The sequence below is a fragment of the Triturus cristatus genome, chromosome 3_1 (assembly GCF_964204655.1).
Source record: "Triturus cristatus chromosome 3_1, aTriCri1.1, whole genome shotgun sequence".
NCBI lineage: Eukaryota > Metazoa > Chordata > Amphibia > Caudata > Salamandridae > Triturus > Triturus cristatus.
In genome coordinates, this window is record NC_140583.1 from 442,035,039 (window position 1) to 442,055,917 (window position 20,879).

The 20,879-nt window shown below is 41.0% G+C and overlaps 1 protein-coding gene across 2 annotated transcripts in view; it reads right to left on the minus strand.

Moving 5' to 3' along the window:
* Positions 1-20,879, minus strand: part of SLC30A4 (solute carrier family 30 member 4) — a 288,377-nt gene that overhangs the window by 53,632 nt on the left and 213,866 nt on the right. For both annotated transcript variants that reach the window (XM_085644236.1, XM_085644237.1), the window contains one exon: positions 16,496-16,630. In XM_085644236.1, coding sequence (XP_085500362.1) covers positions 16,496-16,630 — 135 coding nt within the window. The remainder of the gene's footprint in view (positions 1-16,495; positions 16,631-20,879) is intronic.

The window sequence follows — 20,879 nt, forward strand, 5'->3', positions numbered from 1 at the left end:
ATATGCGACTCCTATTAGAAAGAGTTTGATCTTGGTGAATACCGATGTCAGATTCGAACAAGTTTTATGTCACTAATGCATTAAGTATGACCGTTTTTCCAATTAGCAGCCTTCTTCTCAATTCACAGTTGTATATTACATGTTCTTTATAAATTGTATATATGTATTATATTTATTTAGATTTATTACATCGTGTACCAAGGATTTATTGGTTTGGCGCGTTTCACGTTACTACGTGGATTAGGTCTGTACTGAATCTAATAGATGGAGAGAACAATAGGCTATTTATGAGTAATTGACTTTCACCAAGCACAAGGCACAAATTCCCTGTCTTCCGTATATGCTTTGACCCTTAGCATTACATAAAACCAAACACGTTTCAAAATCGCCGCCGTATTAGCCATTTGATATCTAGTCCTTCTTTTATTCACGGTACGTGAGTTTGGACGAGACCAAACCACACACGTGATTACACTTCCCGGTTTCAAAGCTTTGATAAAAAGGAAGGGAAACCTCTTGCATGTACGCACTTGAGACCGGGAAACCAGGGACGGGCGTCACAACGGATTCACCTTCAGTCGAATAAGGTAAGCATAGCCAAACGCGATGTGGATCTTAGCATAGAAATTTCTTGCGTGAGAAACAAATAGAGTAGTTTCCGGTTATAACTTTACCAAGTGTAAACCTTGTCCCGATCTTCACGTTCTCCGATATTTCCTATTTAAATAGAGCACTGCTTCCGATTGGTGTCACTTAAAAAGCACTAGCCCTAAAGATAATTTCATGATTATACCAATAGCCGGACAGAGGTGAAACTTGCTTAAGGATGTAAAACACAGGGGAGGACAAGATAATTACGTTCCAATAAACCTGGCTAACTTTGCTTGTTGATAGTCTGAAATTTTGAAGGGACTAATGACCCACAGTAGCAACATAGGCACGTTAGCATTTATAACTTCAAAGATCCACTCATTTGGATTTTGCTTATTTGGATCGGAACTAGTTTATTTTGAAATCGGGGACATTTTAGATTTGTTTTCACATACGAGATACGCTTTTGGGATTTCTATATCGGTACGTGCACAATCCCCCGCTATATTATTACTCGACTACTCTGTTTTTTTAGAATAAAACTTAGTCGTTTTATTTCTGCACTAACGTCATGCTCCACTAGTTTACTACCACATACCATGTGTAGCTTAACAGATTGGTTATTATGACTATGGGTAATTAGGTTTTAACTTATTTTCGCAGTACTGAAAAGTAACAGGATCTCGCCAAGGATTACAATATCACAGTAACAAGTGACGCCATTACCGCAGAAACCATAGGTGGTTTGGAATTATCACCACCTACTAAGTAGGTCTTTTACTTAAATATTCATATTTCTACTCCTAATTTTCTCTATTCCTGTAATTACTGTGGCTATAACATCAGTGTAATATAGATATTATCATTCTTTCCAGATATATATATCAAGCCAAGAATAGGTAGATATGATCGTATGCCCTTTATTACAATTTTTCTTCACCATTATGGCACCAGTATACAGCACAAAAAACTTTTCCTTCACCTGAGTATACGCGAATTCACACTCCTCAGAACTTATACACACCGAATCACACCTGCTTCACTTCATCTTGAAACTCATCACGTGGGTGTGTCGTTCACATGTAGGATTCGTTTAGTATTCAGCGAAATTCCTCACCAAAGCACGTTTATTTAGCTCTCTCCATCGCGATTAGAGTCATAGAATTTCCGCTCTTGTTATGAATTCACAATTTATGGTGATGTTGATTTTGGTCATATAAATTGTTTTTACTAATTGGACTGAAAATTCACCCACTCTCTGTTGGGTCTCGGGTTCCACTACCGTGTTGCTGTGACATTATCATTAAGTACAACATGTTTTTTAAGAAAGAGACAATACAGTTCTTTAATCTCTTTTGCAAACACAGCCTTGAAAAAGTCGCGGGACTACATTCCCATGTAGCGACGAAACACGTGTTGGCTGGCTGTTATGAACCATGGAGAAGATTACCAATGAATAAAAGAACCATCTAGAAGAAAAAGACTAAATCATTTCTTTTGTACACTGGATTGAATTGCATTGTGAAAACACGTTACATTTTTACTTTATATAATTAGTACGTGTGCTAAGGATTGCTTTCTTTCCCAATGAAAAGCTTGGCTTGAGGGAACGCTCGAGGGATACCAAACTGTCCTGGGGGCAGAACAGTTTCCTTGAGGACGAAGAGGACTTATTTCCTACGGTGTTATTTCCAGTCTTTGACTGTCCATTGTATCATATAACTTTCCATCAACTTCAGGCTCTTTTATTGGCTGCTTTTGTTATCTGTTCTGAATGTTCGGTTTTCGATTTGTTGCTCTGCATGCTATTTTAACTTTGCCCCGCCCTTGGAGCATAGTTCTCTCACCAAAGCAGCTTTGAACTGGATGTGGTGTATTCCTCCAACAGCTGATGTGATGGGATAATTTTTGTCTTGCGTCATTACTATTGCATTGCTCTTTCAGTTTTTTTTGTTGGTAGCATGAGCAATTCTGGGTCTGAAGAACACCCCTCGGTAGACTCCCTCAGCCTCACAAGATAACAACTTCTGGCTGCTCATTTCACACCCAGAGCATTTCTACGGTTTGGCAAAGGTTAGCCTGATGGTGGGATAAAATATCCACACCGTAATGCTTTGCAAAGGTATATGGAGTTAACTAAGTAGCTGCTTTGCAGATGTCAACTATGGGAATAGCTGCTGCACACGGAAGGACTTGTTAAAGGAAAATGCATTCCTTTCACATTCTGTGAAATCCATGCATTTTATTTTTACTTTGAGAGAGACTCTGGCGAGAGTGGACTTGGCCCAGAGCCTGCAGGTGGCAGAGTGTGTGCTTAGTATTTTCACAACCTTGAGTACAATCCCCAGATTTTCACTAATTTTATCTGCCATCTGACGAAGAAACTGATCTGTCTCCCTGCTGCTCAACTCCCAGAGAAGCTATGAATATTTGGATCCGCTTTGCAAAGAAGAAAAATACCTGTACACATTTGGATCAACATCGCTGGGAAACAAATACCACAGCTCCACTTTTCAAGGTGCCCAATGGCAGAAAAAGCTTTGCAACCCACAATCATGGCCTGGGTATTGTAGTTCCACCTGCTTACTTTCAGTGATGTGTAACACCAGCTGTGCTCATGCTCTCCAACAGACGCTCCAGAAAAGCAAAGTGGTTGTTTGCTTTATCTGCACCATGTGATTCAGATTCGACTGTAAGAAAGTTTTACAATATCAACATTTTTAGGTCTTGCCTACCACACACAGGCTATTGTGCACTACAGTGCTTGAAGTACGATGAAAAAGGCAGAGGGATTTCTAAAAGGGACTTGCGTGTGTAATTAGGTGTGTGGCTTAAAATATGTTAACTAAAATCCTGTGCTTCACAGTGTCGCCTGACTAGTATTTGGGTGCCTCTCGGAGTTTTCGGTTACTGCATCCGAACATATCACACAACAACGCCTAAAATAAGCCAGATCTATTGGCTTTGCAAATGCCTGTTCGCCTATGGCTATAAAGGAGTAATAATGATTTTGCTGTGAATAAGTAGAACCGGTCATTACAAATGCTACATATATGTATGTGACCAACATTCAGTGTGTGCTGAAAAAAGGCCAAGGATTGCATGAACATGTAATCCGAACACTATTATGCTCTGCTGACAGGCACTGTAAAAAAACCTCACACTCTTGGTTAAAATGCAAAAACAATGCAAGCATGATGATCTGAGTCTGGGCATCAGGAAGGTCTGGGCCGTCCTGTTTGCGGATGACACATTATTGGTCTCGAGATCCCCAATGGGTAAATGGGTATCAAACATCTTTTGGACAAGTTCGGAGTCTTCTGCAGACAGAGAGGGCTAGAAATCAATACAAGCAAAACCAAATACACGGTATTGAAACCTTGCCAGATGGCCAGATCACACCCGGACTACAAATGTGATTTATTTAATCCTGTGCCCATGTGGCAAAGGCTATGTGGGCGAGACGAGTAGAGAGATGCGTGTTCGTTTTTGCGAACATAAATCATCTATCAATAACAAACGTTCAGGAGCTCCTCTAGTCAAACATTGGCTTGAAAAACAGCACTTGATTAAAGACCTCAAATGGCTAATTTTGGAACGCATAAAAATACCCAAAGACCTTAATACTGAAGCCCTCAGAAAGAAAAGAGAAGTTTTTTGGATATTTACTCTTCAGACCTTTGACAATGGACTTAACGAATCCCTCCCCTGGGAAAACGCAATCTGCGGATATCCTGATTTTAACTAGTATCTTTTTGAAACTATTTCCTGATCTAACTTTATATTTTCTGTAGAATTGCATTTCCACCTTAGGCCGTCATACACCCCCTTTTTTAGGAAAACGTCCTTCTATTGTTCTTTTGTAATTTACCCATGTCAGCTCCATGGTTTATTAATTTATATCTGAATATTCTCCTATTGTAGTGTATATCCGTGTGGTTAGACGGTAACGTCTTGACGATCCATTCATGCTCTTACATACATCCGCTGAGACCATTTTCTGCCCTAATATCGGGTTCTTTATTTAGGCTTTGTTTATACATTACCAGTATCGAGCTAAGATACTTTCTCCATTACAAGATGGCGCCCTTGTTCCATTCCGGAACAACTGGATCCCACTAATGTCCCACGGGAGTTTGGTTGATTCGCATCGATCCCCTCTTCAGTTTCGCGGCTCTTTTCCCGTCCCAAGATGGCGGCCGTAGTTTTACAAGGCGGGAAACCCGATGCTTATGGATTCGTGTCATCATTTTCAGGTGCGACCTGCCCGTTTTCTCCTCCCCTTCGATTCTTATCATTAGTACTTAAGCAGTGCTTCCATCAGTGATCCGCAAACCCAGCGGTGGGGAGACCATGAGGCCTTTATCACAGAACCCAGCATTTGCTATTGAATTCCCTTCTTGAGAAGTAAGCTTTTTTGAGTATTCATTTGCATCTAAGCCTTTGAATCTTGCTATCTCACAGATAGCTAGAGCTTTGTTTGGGATGACTTGTCATTCTATATTCCCTCATTTAACGAGTTTTTGCTAGATGATATCAGGATAAGGACTCTGTGGGCTGTCTCTAATTTTTGAATGCAGATTTGGTCCTAGATTCCATAGAGCATATATTAGTTTGTCGCACTATTAGTTCTCTTTTTTTATTAACACGGTGGGCTGTAATTTTTAATTTTCATTCTATTTATATTTTTTTGCCATAGCTATATACATCCTGTATCTACTAGATTTCTCTTGTTTCTCTATTATACTGGGGTCCTTTTTTGGGTACGAGCTGCCCAGTTTTTCATTGTGTTAGTTTGTTATGTTGTGAAGTTAGACCTAATTTCTGCTTGTGTTTATCACTTGCTCTTTATTTGAGGTATGGTCATTAGTTCTTCCTATCTTTCTACGGATTACCGTCTTGTTTCTTCTACAGATCCTGTTGAATACAGACCTATTTCTGGTTAGATTCACAGCGATATTGTTGTTGGTTGTGCTGCAAGAATTCTGACTTTGGGAGCTTACGCCTTTACTGTCACTAGGACTACACCAGTGTACTATGTACATTCTATGTATTTACTTCCTTATAACTACCCATTTTTGCACTAAGACGCTAGTTTGACAGGACTATATCTTTAGTTTTGATTATTTGCTATAGGTTTCCCAGGCTCATTGATGCTTCTTCTTTTCAGTCTTTCGAGACATACGTTTGAACAGGAATTAGATCTGGGACATCAAGCCTCCTCATTTGGTACTTGAGTGCACTTTGATTTCGGGAAGTTTCTTCCCTGTTCCCCATCCCTCGGCTATCTTGATCGTGAGACTTCTTTTGAAGATAACAAGTGTGTATCATGTCTACTTAATTTATTTTTTTGTAGGGGGCACACTTTAAGGTGATGTTTTACTATTTATTATTTATTATATTATATATTTTCTCCCTTGCTTTTACTTTAATTTTTTCACTAATGGTTGATGAGTCTAAAAAAATGTTTTTAACTTACTTGCTACCATTTTCTACTCTCATTCTTATGCTATTTTTATCTCTATCTTTATTCTTTTACTCTCTAGTTCTCCTTGTATCTAAGCATAACCTAGTTATCTCTTTCTCCACAGATAATATTGACGAGGCATAAAAGCTTATTTTTGCAAGTCATTTATTTGTTGGTTTATCGTATTACATTCCATTAAGTTCCTCCACCTTTGAAATACCATCAACGCCCTGAGGAAGGAAGACTCCGAAACTCACGTCGGCGCATTTGTGTGTTCTTTAAGTTTCTGTCTTGTATCGTTTACATATTTGTATGTGATTATTTTGTATACACTGCACTGATTGTTATTGTTTAAATGCTTTGGTCCTTGTTATTTGTATTGCTTCGTCTATTCTAGCCTGATGAATAGCTGGCTATTTGTGAATATTTATGAACAAAAAATGAAATGATTTATTCTAAAAAAGAAAAATTGATCTACAATTATATATTTTTATAATAAAAAACAAAAGAATATACTAATCTACTGTTCCTATTCTGTGGTCATGAGAGATTATCTTTTCTTAAGGGGTTTTTCTCTCTTGTATTTTGAACAGATCACACCCGGCCCTTATTGGTACCCACGTAAAGAAGGTTTGCACCTTCGAATACCAGGGGTTTACTCTCAATGAGAAATTTGACTGGTCACCCAACATTCACAAGTCCAAACTTAGACTAGAACTTTATAGTGGTGACCTTGAGAGCCTTGAAGGGATCCAGTTTTCGTCCGATGATACCTGCATTGCAAATTTACAACTTGTAAGCCCTGGGGGCATGTTACTGTCAATGACTTGGAGTGAACGGAAAAACGTTTCCTCTGACTCCTCACCAATATTCCCCTTAGCACTCCATTAGTGCCACTTTGTTTATATCGTGGCATCCGTTCACTTACCCACAAAGTAGAACACAGACCTTTAGAGGAGGATCTGGTCCTCAGCAGATTTTCAGCTGGGCTTGGAAGAGACTGCAAAACATCCTGGGGCCACCAGAATTCCATGGTTGAGGTATATTAAGAATTCACTCGAGGAGATAAGGTGCGACGAAATGTGGGCTCACCCGGAAACATCTAGTGGCATTTCCAAGTCTATGCACAAGGAGATACTTAGACAGTAGATTGCACTAGTCCAAGAGGGCAGGTACTCTAACTTCTATCTTTTTGGAATTTAAAGACACTTATCTTTTGTAAGTGTATATGGACACTATTGAGCTTCCAGTTGCTAAGACACTGTACATTAACTTCCGAATTGGGACTTTGCCACTTCGATCCTTTACTGCAAAGTGGCGACGCATTCCCGTTGTTGCTGAACCTGACCTATGCTGTCCATTTTGCCCAGAGGTGAAGGAAACTGTAGATCATGCCCTGTACTTTTGCCCGCAGTATCTTGCACATAGGAGGAAATGGATCCTGCTGTTATGCTGTAAGTTGGGCATTAAGGACAACAAAATTTAAACTAGGGTATTCAGGGAGGGCACATTGGTAGGCACAGCTCAATTAATTGTCTTTCTGTCTCCCGGTTTCTTGGATATATGTGGTGACACAGACAGAAAAAGACTGCCCTGTTGTCGTCTAGTATTTAGCACCTAAGATACCTTAGTGTCCGAGTTGCATTTCGCAGTCATCTATGATTTTTTATTGACTGTGTAACAATAGATAACTAGTACAGGCGATAAGGGATGACATTTAATTTCGCATGTTAAAACTATTGTGCTGTTCCTTCTATATGCTGCTAGTTTTAACAGTGGGTATCGTATACATTTGAATTATTTAATATGTTATGTTTTTAGGTGTTTTATTATTGCATGATTTTACAGCTTTAAGTTACCGTGTTTGCTTTTATTGCAATTGCCGAAATAAAGCTTTATTATTATGGTAAAACTCGCACTGCTTTCAGCCTCAGGTCAGTGCTTTCAATCGTGCCTCATCATGAACACTGTCTGAGAAGGATAAATTAGTTACCTGTAATCCTAATTCTCTTCCAGGGGTATACTCATCAAAGTCATAAGCACTGAATAATCCCCCTCCATGAGCGGGACCCCGGAGCATATACAACAATCCATACATATGTGTATGTTTAGAACCACAAGTACATAGTACTATCCAAACATACATATATATACACATGTATAAACACATAAATATGCAACCTATTATATATCCAATAGGCTAAGAAGCCAAAATTACATGTATTTCTATTGTGTGACAATAATATAATATACAAATACTGCAATAGAGAACATGCACTGCAATAGTGTTCCACAACAACCTTTTATTTTCAGAAAAGAAAACAGGTAATAGCAGGCAATTAGCCCATAGGCTGCATAGATAAAGAACATCACTGTATAGAAAAAACTGGCACCTTGCCTTTAAGGCTTCCAGGAGCACCCTGCTCCTATCATGCACCACAGGTGACAGTTAGGTCAGTTCTTTTTGCGGTGTATACACCTGTTGGAACCAGCATATATGATGCAAGCAACGCAGTATAGCACTGTTAATGCTGTCCAGGGAGGCGGGAGGGTTGCTTATGACTTTGATGAGTATACCCCTGGAAGAGAACTAGGATTACAGGTAAGTAACTTATTCTTCTCTTCCAGGGGATACTCATCAATATTCATAAGCAATGAATAGAGTAGCAAGCCCATACTCACTTCCTCGCGGACGAGCAAACAGCAGCAAACCCAGTTAAAGAAAATAAGTTACATGGCATTAACCAAATAAATTTCCCAGAGATGCTTGCCCAAACTGAGCATCTGCCTGTGTGTCAGAGTCCAAACAGTAATGACGAGTGAAAGTGTGAACTGATCGCCATGTAGCTGCTTTAATAATCTCTGCAATGGGCACATTCCTAAGGAGAGCTGTGGTGGAGGCTTTTCTCCTGGTACAATGGGCCTTAGGTTTGCCCAGGAGGGTTTTGTTAGCCAGTTGGCATGACAATGATATGCAAAGACACTATCCACCTAGAGATAGATATTTTAGAAGCTGCAGAGCCAGTGTTTATGGAACCATAGTTAATAAACAGACAGTCCGATTTTCTTAGTTCCTTTGTTAAGTCTAAATAAAACTTCAGAACCCTCTTGAGGTCCAGCGAATGGAGGGACCTTTACAGGGGATGTGTTCTTAGAACCACTCTGTTAGCATGAAACACAGTGTAGAGCCCTTTACAACACAGCGCCTGGATCTCACTCACTCTGCGAACAGATGTAATAGCCACTAGAAAAGTGGCTTTCCAAGCCAAATGTTGTAAAGAAGCTCTATGAATAGGTTTGAAAGGAGCCCCCATCAACTTTGTAAAAACAATGTAAAGCTCCCATGGAGGAGAAGGAGCCCTGATTGGAGGGTAAACCTTTCTCAAACCCTCAAGGAAATCTTCGACCGCAGGAATTTTGCAAAAAGGAAATCCGAGTAGGGCACTTTCTATATGCTATGATAGCTGCAAGATGGACTTTAATAGAGGAGAACTGGAGACCAGATTTGGCCAAATGCAGCAAATATGGTAAAACCACCTGTTCTTGACCCTGGACGGGAGCATGTCCGTTGTTCACACACCATAGGTAAAAACGCTTCCACTTGAAGGCATACGATTTCCTAGTGGAAGGTCTCTTTGCTTCATGAGAATGTCTATGCATTCTGAAGTCAACTGTAGGTGTCCATACTGTAGGACTTCAGGAGCCATGCCGTCAACCGTAGGGATGAGAGATTGGGGTGAAAAACCTTCCCTGCGTGCTTGGATTGCAGATCCGGACGGCATGGCAACCTCCTGTATGGTACTGCCGATAGCTGAAGAAGGTCCGGATACCACCACTGACAAGGCCATTCCGGGACTATCAGGATCATTCTGGTGTTGGTCCTGTAGAACTGGTTGATTACTGTGGGAATCAACGGAATCAGTGGAAAGGCGTACAGTAATGTCCGAGACCATTCTATCAAAAGGGCATTCCCTTGAGAGCCTGGTTAGGGAAACCTGGATGCGAAGACGGGGCATTTTGCTTTTACCGCATCTGCAAACAGGTCGAATGTCTGGTACATCCCAGTTTTGAAAGATGTTTTGAGTGACTTCGTTGTTGAATACCCAGTCGTGGACTTCGATGAAGTCTCGGCTTAGGGCATTTGCCTGGGAGTTGAGTTCCCGGAAGATGAATGGCCACAATCGATAGGTCTCGTGTGAGAAGCCACTTCCAGATGGTCTGTGAGACTATGGAAATAGGTCTCGATCGGGTACCACCCTTTTTGTTCAAGTAATACATCGTCGTTGTATTGTCCGTTTGAATCAGAATGGATCGAGACAGGAGCGAAGGGTACAGTGATTTGAACACTAGATGCACGGCTCTCAGCTCTAAGAGGTTGATGTGGTAGCCTCGTTCTGTTTCTGACCTTGAACTTACAGAGGACCCATATGAGCACCCCATCCTTGGAGTGAGGCATCTGTAACTATCGTATGAGTAGGGGGGTCCAGAAGCTCCCTTAATCAGGTGGGATTGCTTCATCCACCATCTGATGGAATCCCTGGCTGATTGATGGAGAATCACATGATCTTCCCAGGGTCCCGATACCTGCATCCACTGGTCTTCCAGACATTGTTGTAAGGGACGCATGTTTAACCTTGCGTTTGGTACGATGAAAATGCAGGACGCCATTGAGCCCAGCAGTGATGACACCTGTCGGACTGTGGGACGTTGAGTGTATAGGAGGTTCAGACATTTCTCGTGGATTGAGGATTACCTCTCCTCCGAAGGACACACGCTTGCCTTTTCGGTATATAGGGAGGCACCCAGGTAGTGGATCCTCTGTGTTGGATTGAAGATCGATTTCTTGAAGTTGACATAAAGGCCCAAACGGTTTAGTAGCTGAAGACAGTACGAGAGATGAGTCTGCAGCAGGGCAGGGGACGAGCTCTTCAGGAGCCAGTCATCCAGGTAAGGATATATGAATATCCTTTGCTTGCGGAGAAAAGCTGCCACCACAGCCATGCATTTTGAGAATGTCCGAGGGGCCGATTTGAGCCCCAACGGGAGCACCGTGAATTGGTAATGCTGGAATGAAACCCGAAACCTTAGAAATTTGTGATGTTTCTTGGACACTGGAACGTGGAAGTATGCAAATCGATAGAGCACATCCAGTCCCCTTGATGAAGTTGTGGGAAGATTTGATGCAGTGCCAAAATTCGAAACTTTTCTTTGTGAATTCATTTGCTCAACAGTTTCAAGTCCAATATTGGTCTGTATTCTGTGGTGGGGCTTCTTTTTTGCACGAGGAAATAGCGAGAATAAATCCCCTGTTTCCTTTGTGGAATGGGAACTTTTTCTATGGCGCCTACTTGTAGAAGAATGGTCACCTCCGCTTGTAACAAATGGTAGTCGTGGAGAGATTTCTCTCGCGGAGGGATTGATGGAGATTTGAACCTGAGCAGATACCCATTCTGCACAATATTGAAGACCCACTTGTCCTTTGTTATCTTTTTCCACTCCTCAAGATGTAAAGAAACACTTCTTCCCCCCCCCCCTCCCCCCCACCGGAGTGGTCAACGGGCATGGAGTCAGCAGCAGCACAGATTACTTGATTTGCCACCAATCCACCCTCTTGCAGGATTTTTGGGAAATCTTGTTGGTCCTATTTTGGTAGCTTGCCCGTGAACCTTGCCAAAGAGTCACACAGTGATCTGTCGTACCGACCCTGCAGTACGAGAGCACTAGCCACTTTCATGACAGACGCAGAGGTATTGCACATCCTTTTCCCCAAGGAATCCATATTTTTACTGTCCTTTTCTGGAGGAACAGAAGAGGCGGAAGTAGCGGACTGTGCTTTTCTGGCTGCCGCCACTATGACAGAGTCTGAAGGTGGGTCGGCACGAAGAAACAGCGGGTCTTGGTCTGGGGCCTTATACTTTTTCGAGATCTGAGTGGGAGCCGAGCCCACCATGGCCAGAGTCAGGAAAGTCTGCATTGCTGGCTCTAGCAGACCTGGGACCAAAGGACGAAGAGGTCTGGCAGAAGACCTATGATGCAGGGTTTCAAATATGACGGAAGTTGAAACTGGTGGTGCAGTCATATTGATGTTCAACTTGCTGGCACCCCTGCATAGCACTTCATTGAAAGTCCCGATATAGTCAATCAGGGAAACCCTGGATGGCGGTGAACAAGATAGGGTTGGTGAATAGTCCCTAAAGGAAGACCTGTAAGATGAGGTTGTTGGAGACCGCCGTCTTTTTTTTGGAGTAGGAGAATGGCGAGATCTTGAGTGCCCTCTTGAATATGAACACCTTTATGATGGTGATCTAGATCTTCTCAGAGACCTGTAAGGAGAGGGTCTTGAGGAGTCTGTAGGAGGAGGTCCCTCAAAAGACCTGGGAGGAACTTTCTAGCCATCTTGGTGACATATGAATCGAAGGAGACTTTTCTCTATGAGTCAGAGAGCCCTTTGGAGTAACCTGGATAATGGTGATGCCAGGTGACAAAGAGGCTCCTCGCGACATCGAGCGCATGTATCTCGAAGCCGATCTAGGCTTCTCTGGTACAACCCCAGCAGAAATGGCAGGTTTTCTCTCCCTCGACGTCGAGCGATGTCTCGACGACGACACGGAATGGGCCACCATCGACGTCAACCGCTGCCGCGGAGAGCCACTTAGGGATTCACGCCTTTGCGGCGATGCTCTCGACGTTGGTTTCGTCGATCATGAAGGTGTTCTCGACGTCAACCGTCGGTATACCTGCGGCGTCTTCAACGTCGACTTCTTTGATGGTGAACGTGCCCTCTGCGTCGACCGCCTGTGGGTCTGGGAGAGTGATCTTGTCGTTGATTCTCTCGACGCCGACCTTCGAGAAGAAGGCAGAGACCTCGACATTGACCGATGTCTTGTCGTCGACGGAGGCTTCGACAACGAGTTAGGTCTGTTGTAACCGTACTTCGAGCCCGAAGTAGTATGCCTCGACGTCCCTTTACTTTTCGCCGACGGTGGTTCTCTTCGTGTCGATGGCGATCTGTCCTTCGACATCGAGGAATGTCTCACCTGTTCCGATGTCGATCTCGACACCGACGGCGAGCACTCAGGAATTTTCTTACTTTAGGAGGCCGGAGAGGCAGATCTTCGCCGCTTCTTCTGTTATTCCTGAGAGAGGGGCTTCTTAGAGGTAAGATTACTCTCTATGCCACTTTTATGTTGTTTTCCTCTCTCCAACGAGGCAAGAAGCCTGATCTTCTCTCTGTCTCGCAAACTTCTTTTAGAAAATTGTTGACAATGATAACAAACCTCTGCGTTGTGTGAGGATGACAAGCACACAATGCACACAGAGTGAGGGTCAGATTTAGCCTTCTTCTTCCCACAGGAAGGGCACTTTTAGAATAAAGCCGGCATTTCTGACCAAAATATAACTGTTAAGTTGTCAGAAAAATACTGAAAAACAATCCTAGCAGCAGAAAATGTCGAATAAAGTTGTTAAACTATTTCTGACTAGAAAAGCCAGAAACTGACAAGCTCAAGTTCCAGGATCCTCACAGAAGGAGCCAGAAAAAAGAACGGACCTAACTGTCATCTGTGGTGCATGATGGGCGCAGGGGGCTTCTGGAGGTCTTAAAGGCATGGTGTCCATGTTCATGTAAGCCTTAAAGGCAAGGTGCCAGTTTTCTTTCTATACAATGATGTTATTTATCCATGCTGCCTCTGGGCTAATTGCATGCTATTACCTGGTTTTTTTTCTGAAATTAAAAGGTTGTTGTGGAACACTATTGCAGTGCATGTTCTCTATTGCAGTATTTGCATGTGATATTATTTTCACACAATAGAAATACATGTGATTTTGGCTTCTTAGTCTATTGGATATATATTAGGCTGCATATTTATGTGTTTATACATGTATATATGTATGTTTGGATAGTACTATGTACTTGTGGTTCTAAACATACACATATATATGTATTGTTGTATATGCTCCAGGGTCCCGCACATGGGCGGGGATTATTCAGTGCTTATGACTATTGATGAGTATCCCTGGAAGAGAACCTGAACTCACCTGGACACATAGAGGCAACTCAGTTCACATGATCTATGTAAGCACTGGGAAAGCCAATAGCTCGACCTTTAATAACTTAAACCTCTTGCCTTTGTCAATACTTAGTAAAGTGAATTCCAATAACATTTCCAATCTGCCAACAACTGGGCATTTAACAAAATGCACAAAGAAAATTGCATTAAAATGAAGAGGGTATATAAATGTTAACAAATGTAAAGTCTTTGATTACTTAAAAAACGCAAGGTATATGCAGTAACGTACATATTGTAACAATTTACACTATTACTTCTAAAAACTTGAAAACAAGCCTCTACTATATTCGTCATTCCTTTCTTTATTGCCAAGCAAGACCAACTGGCAATGCCATACTTTTTATTCTAATATATATATATATATATATATATATATATATATATATATATATATATATATATATATATATATATATATATATATATATATATATATATATATATATATATATATATATATATATATATATATATATATATATATATATATTTTTTTTTTTTTTTTTTAAATAAGATAATCTTTTAGGAGACTGACACAGAGAGAATGCTCCGGAAAATACTCCAGTGATCATAAGTGGAGCCACCTGACAGCTCTCGAAACCTAATGTGAGGTAAAACCTTTTCCCAACCAGTATAAAGTCTGCAAGAATAGTTCATAAGATAATGAATCTTTGGACAAATGTATCCAAAAAACATAGTCTCGTACCTACCAAAACGATCACAAGTTTCGACTGTACAAGGCAAGGGTATCAGACTGTGCAGTTCTGCTGAAATAACTCTGTGAGTAATAGCCAATATGAAGCTATCCCACAGATCTGGGTGCCATGTTCAGTGGGCCCGGTGATATGTGCCACTTGCTTCTCGACTGTCTGAATCACCTTCCAGTGGAACAATTTTACCAAAGCCTTAATTTCCTAACGTGCCTAACTCTCATGGCTGATGCCTAAATAAGAGCCAGATGGAAAAATAATTCATGAACACTTGCCAATGTTTCCAAATCAGAAAAACTTGAATTTGGTTTAAAAAAACCCAAAGAAAACACAGCTGTCAAAATAATGAATTGCTAATCACACGTACAAAACATTCACAAATAGTTGCAAGAACTGCAATCGCAGATTACCATCAAGTGGGAGCAGGTGGTCAATGTGTAAACTTTAAAATGGCAGTCCTCTGCGCTATGGTGAGAAGGATGCAACTGGACACACTGGAGAGGGCAAGAGGAGAAGGGAGTGGATTTTTAGACAAGTCCACTCCGGTGGTATCGGGAGGATATAAGGGGCATACTAGCTGCAGCAGGTTTAATATACCAGAGTGCACTTTCCAGGGTGCATTGCTGTCAAGCATACATGCCCATATACGTTTCCCAAAACCCCATACGAGTTACAACACACCAAGTTGCATTTCTATAGCATCACACAATTCCCAAAGGTCACTGACTGCCTAAATTATATACATGTATTATCCTGTGCTCCATGAGGGAGAGAGTATCGATTTAGAAAAGTAGTCTGTAATGCAGAGTGTCTAATAATTGAGGTTGTAGCACTCCATCCTAAAGTACACAAGACTCGAATGTTTCGCTATTGTGGAATGTACAATTTACTAGCAACATGATAACTTCCAGATTGGTGCTTATTAGGCACTTAGTTAAGTCAGTGATCTGTCCAAATAATACTGAATACATTTACCATAACCTCTCAATTTATAACAGTTCCATGCATGTTGAAGGGGATTGTGCCTATGCTATTTGTTAATGGCTCCCAACACCATACCTCCACCCAGAGTGGAGGAATAACACAGCAGTCAACCAAACAATATCTATGGTGGAACATACTTTTGGTTTACCTAAGGACTGAATGCTTAAGAGTGCCTAGAATCAAGTTAGAGTGGCAGGTGGCTTTAACTTTAGGTATTTCCACTGGAAAGCCTGCCCTGAAAGTGGGCCTGTCAATGTGTATCTCTCTTTATTAAATCATAAACAATAGACATGTTTTGTGAAAGATCAACACAGGAAGTCGATGTGATAGAATATAAAGCTGCTTAATAAATTCAACAAATCAAAAGTGATCCCCCAAGCTCAAAAACTGCAGATTGACTTTAACAAAGGAAATGGAGAAAGAAAACTATAAAATAAGGAACAGTATGCTTGTAAAGAAAAGAAATGCATCTAAAATTTGCCTTTTTGCTTAAAAAGCTATTGTGGGAATGAAATATATCATGTCATATTCTTTATCAGCATTCCTATAGCTTAATATTCGTTAGTGATATCCTTAGAATGTTATTTTTCCATATAATGTACCTTAAAATATCCTCCAAATTAAAAGATAAAACGATGCAAACATTTAAATACAGAAAACAGCACATTACTTACTTAATTGCATGTGTACAATGGCGGAGGCTTTTCCTGTTGTAAGTGACCAAACATTAATTTCATCTATTGAGTAAACATCTTCGATTTTCATCAGCTCTGCTTTGATGTGGTCCACATTTAAGTGCCTAGGAACACCTACGACGTTGAATACAAACATATAATTACATTTGCACTTTATTCGAATGAACACTCTTATTTGGGTAGTCAAAGGCGACGTTGAACTCTGGCATCGTTTCTATTTTCCATGACTGAACTCCACCTCTGTATCAACCTCCTTTGGGCTTTTATAAATTAAATAGTTAGACAGATCACCGTTTTGCATTTAAAAATATCTTCCACTGTCCTTTAGGTTGGTCTTGGTATTAAACTGTATTATTTTCCAACTATGAATGACGGGGTGTTACATACGCTTTATGATTATTTAAGGACTTTATTGCTTAATACAGGACTCGTTCAAAACTGCAGTAAAGTGCTGCAAATCGGCAAGGAATGCAACTATCACTACAATATACTAAGATTTATATAACACATTTAAGTGAACTTCGGGTGCAGCAGAATATATGATTTACAGGTAGGAAAGCTTACTGTACAAAAGTGCACGAGAGGAATAGACAGACTCAGGAACATAGTGCAGATGTAAAGAAGCATTTGGCAGGAAAAACAAGATGGGTCAAGTCAAATAAAACATTTAATGAGTCGTCATCTCTCCAAAACGGTGCCCTTCTTACAGATTATGCACCCAATGTATAACCTGCATCTTTCACACTACTCTTCGGTTTCCAAATTGAACTTTTTTTTACACCACTAGCAACAGAACCAATGACTTCAGCTTCTTAGCATCTCCTAGTACCGGTTTGCAACGCCTAGCAACTCTCTCCACACTCAATGACTTCCTTGACTGAGGACAAATAGCTGACATCAATACTTTAGTGAGCCTTCTTACAGTTCGTCCTTCAGGTCTCCCTTCCTAACACGAGTAGGAATTTTAACTAGTTCTCTCCCTCGCTTTTAACTCATTTTGTTTCACATGATGAATGGTACTGTATCTAGTTTTACTCTTCTCCTGAATGTCTTGCTCATATTCTTTTCCCTGCATACATACACCAGACCACACTCACCTTTTTGACCAGGTTTATGCAACCAGCCTGGTACCAGGCAACTCCCTCAATTCCATCCTTTGGGTGCTTCAAAGAGAGTGACTATGGTGGTAGCAAGGGGAATGCACCTATAAGCCCACAACAATTGTCACCGACTCAACTACAGACATACCACTTGCCACTGAAAGTCTTATACAGGTCCCAACAAGTTATTTCTAGAAGTTAATTTTGTGGGTGGTATAAACTAAATGTGTTTGTTCAACGGGTCTATAGGTTCTATTACACCCACCAAAAACGTGATTAAAAAGCTCCTGCAAAATCCACTCATAGGAATTCCACTCATTTTATGTTTGACAAGTGTAACACCATCTTTCAAACGGATGTCATACTCAAAATATTTAATTTCCCCCAATTCTTCATTCCCCTTTGTTTCTTAATTATGTCCTTAAGCTGCAAATATTTCTTTATGAGCCTCTGCAATGCTGCCCATACCGTTCTCATTAGCTCCGTTCATCATAACACCAGGCCTTACCACTATCACACAATTCAGTAACGGATAACACTTGTTCTTTCCACCCTGCCATTAGAACCATTCCTAGCAATCATTGATGAAAAACAACATAAAATATCCCATCCCAAAACAGTCATTCCTTTAATTCAACTATGGCTTCAAAACATCTTATTGGTCTATTTTTAGCCCACCGTACGCTACAGATGTGATGTCCGGTTATTTTACTAATCAGTCAACAGAATGACTCATACTGAAATTATGGTGACCCTTGCTCCAGAAACAATTAGCAAACTAACTTGCTCTCCATCAATTATTACATCCGCCAATTCCCTAAATACCCCACTTGAATTATCCATCATCAGAACAAACATTCAAGGTCTTTTGCAATTCACCTTCAACTGCTAAAGGAACGACTTATTTTCTTATTCATCAGAGGCATGCCCTGTGAAGATTCCCCAAATGGCCACAAATGCAATATTTAATTTGGTGTAGGACGGAATTTAACATTTGAAACATGTGGCAACAATCCACATCAAAAACATCATTACGGTTCACTAGTTGAAAAGATACATGTTACTTAACTTTTAAGCATATGTTCATAAGGTGGGGTACTGAAGATTCACATGCTGTACATACCCCTGACGCATAGTGTTGGGCTTGGACCTTACAATGTTGTTTTTGTTTGAAGAAGCCTTTTTCAAGTCACGAGATACTCTGTGACTCCTCCCTTAGTAATGCACAAGGAAACAGACTCATAAGAATGCTTTTCACACAGAGGGTGAGTGTAAAGATCATAAGGTGGAGTACTGAAGATTCACATGCTGTACATACCCCTGACGCATAGTGTTGGGCTTGGACCTTACAATGTTGTTTTTGTTTGAAGAAGCCTTTTTCAAGTCACGAGATACTCTGTGACTCCTCCCTTAGTAATGCACAAGGAAACAGACTCATAAGATTGCTTTTCACACAGAGGGTGAGTGTAAATATGGACTGGTGAGTGGCGAGAATATGGTGGCCATTCAAACGGTGTGTTTAAGTAACAGATATTAACAAAGAGATCTGCAGCAAGACACAGACTCCTGGGGAGGTGGGTGGGCACATGGGCATCTACAGCACTACATACTACAAACAGATGTTTACAGGATTAATAACATTTTCCATTTTTAGCATGCGTGGCTGTGGATACACGTTCAACAGAATGAAAAGCAGTGCTTCCAAAAGCGGTGGCTAGAAAGCGGATGATGCAGAAGTCTGAAGTAATGATATTAAAACTGTTTGGTCATGTTTAGCCAGTAGATGATTTAAAATAGCCACACTGTAATGCTTTGCATAGGTATGTGAAATTCACCATGTAGCTGCTTTGCAGATGTCAGCTTTGGGAATATTCCCTAAAAAAGGCATGGTACCCCCTTCTTCCACGTAGAGCAAACTCCTGTGGTAGCAAGAAAAATTATTTTGGCTTTTAGGTAGGAAGTTTAGATGCATTTGTCAATCAACCTAGCTATGCCGGCTTTATGAAATTTCGCAAAAGCGACAGTTGTCGATTTTTACAAAAAAGTTTAGTCCTGTTAATGTAGTACATTAGAGCTCTTTTAACATATAATGTGAGGGCTCTTTCACCTACGGAGTCCAGTTGAAGAAAACAGACTGGTGAGCTCGATTGTTTGGTTGTGATGGAAAGGGCAGACTAGTTTAGGAAATAATTTAGTGTAGGTCCTAGGACAAACCTATCTGCATGAACTTGAGAACCTGTGGCTCACCAATACGTTTAAGAGATGTAATAGCTTTTCGGAGGGCCAACTTTCAAGGTAGGAACTGCAAAGGACAAGAGTGCATAGGCTCAAATGGAGGGTCTATGAATCTTGTTAGAACAATGCTAAGACTCCAGAGCAGCAGGTAGTACTTTGGGTGGAATAACCCTCTTAAGGTCCATAGGCAATTGGATTATATTATTAATTGGGGTGGGTGACTAACCCCCTGATGAAATACTCACAACTTTTCAGGGTGAACCCTTAAAAATCACAAATTAACCGGAGCTCAACCCCCTAATAACTATGGCACTGAGGAGACAGGCTTAATTTAGAGCAATGTGTAAAGTATTTATGTAGTACCAAAACAGAAGGAAGTCAAAATGCAACACACAAAAAAACGAATTAGAAAAATATAGAAGTACAATTTAATACACAAAGTGACAAAAAACAAATAAGGAGAACCAGAGATATAAAGTTTTAAGTAGGAATAGCACTATGGACCATAAACTGCCAATGACAGTCAATGGTTGGGATAGACTAGGGGCTAGATGCAATTTGACATTGAGTTGGGTTGGATACACAAGCAAGGTTTGTCCTGGTCAAAGATTTTACTGTTTGCCTTTAGTCCTTTACGTCACAATCCACCAATAAATGTAGCCCCCTAGCCGCCCCCATCCCCCAGGATCTTGGGTTAGGCACTTAAAGACACACAGTGTGGGAGGCAGGGACCAACAGGACGGTCTAGTCCAGGCCCAGTTGCCATTGATCAGCTGAGCCATTGCAGGAAAAGGCCTTCTGAAGCTTGTTGTCTCCCTGAAGCTTGAGCAGGAGGTCAGTCTTATGACCCTTGGAGTCCACCTTTTTGCCCTGGGTACAAGAGAGAGCAGGCCCAGTTCTTCAGGACTCTTCCCAGGTTGCAGACAAAGTTGAGCCCTCTTCTGACCTTTTCACAGATCCAAGAGTATTCTGAAGCGGGTGCCTGGAGATGCCACATTTATGCCTGGCACATGCTAGTGGGTGGGAAT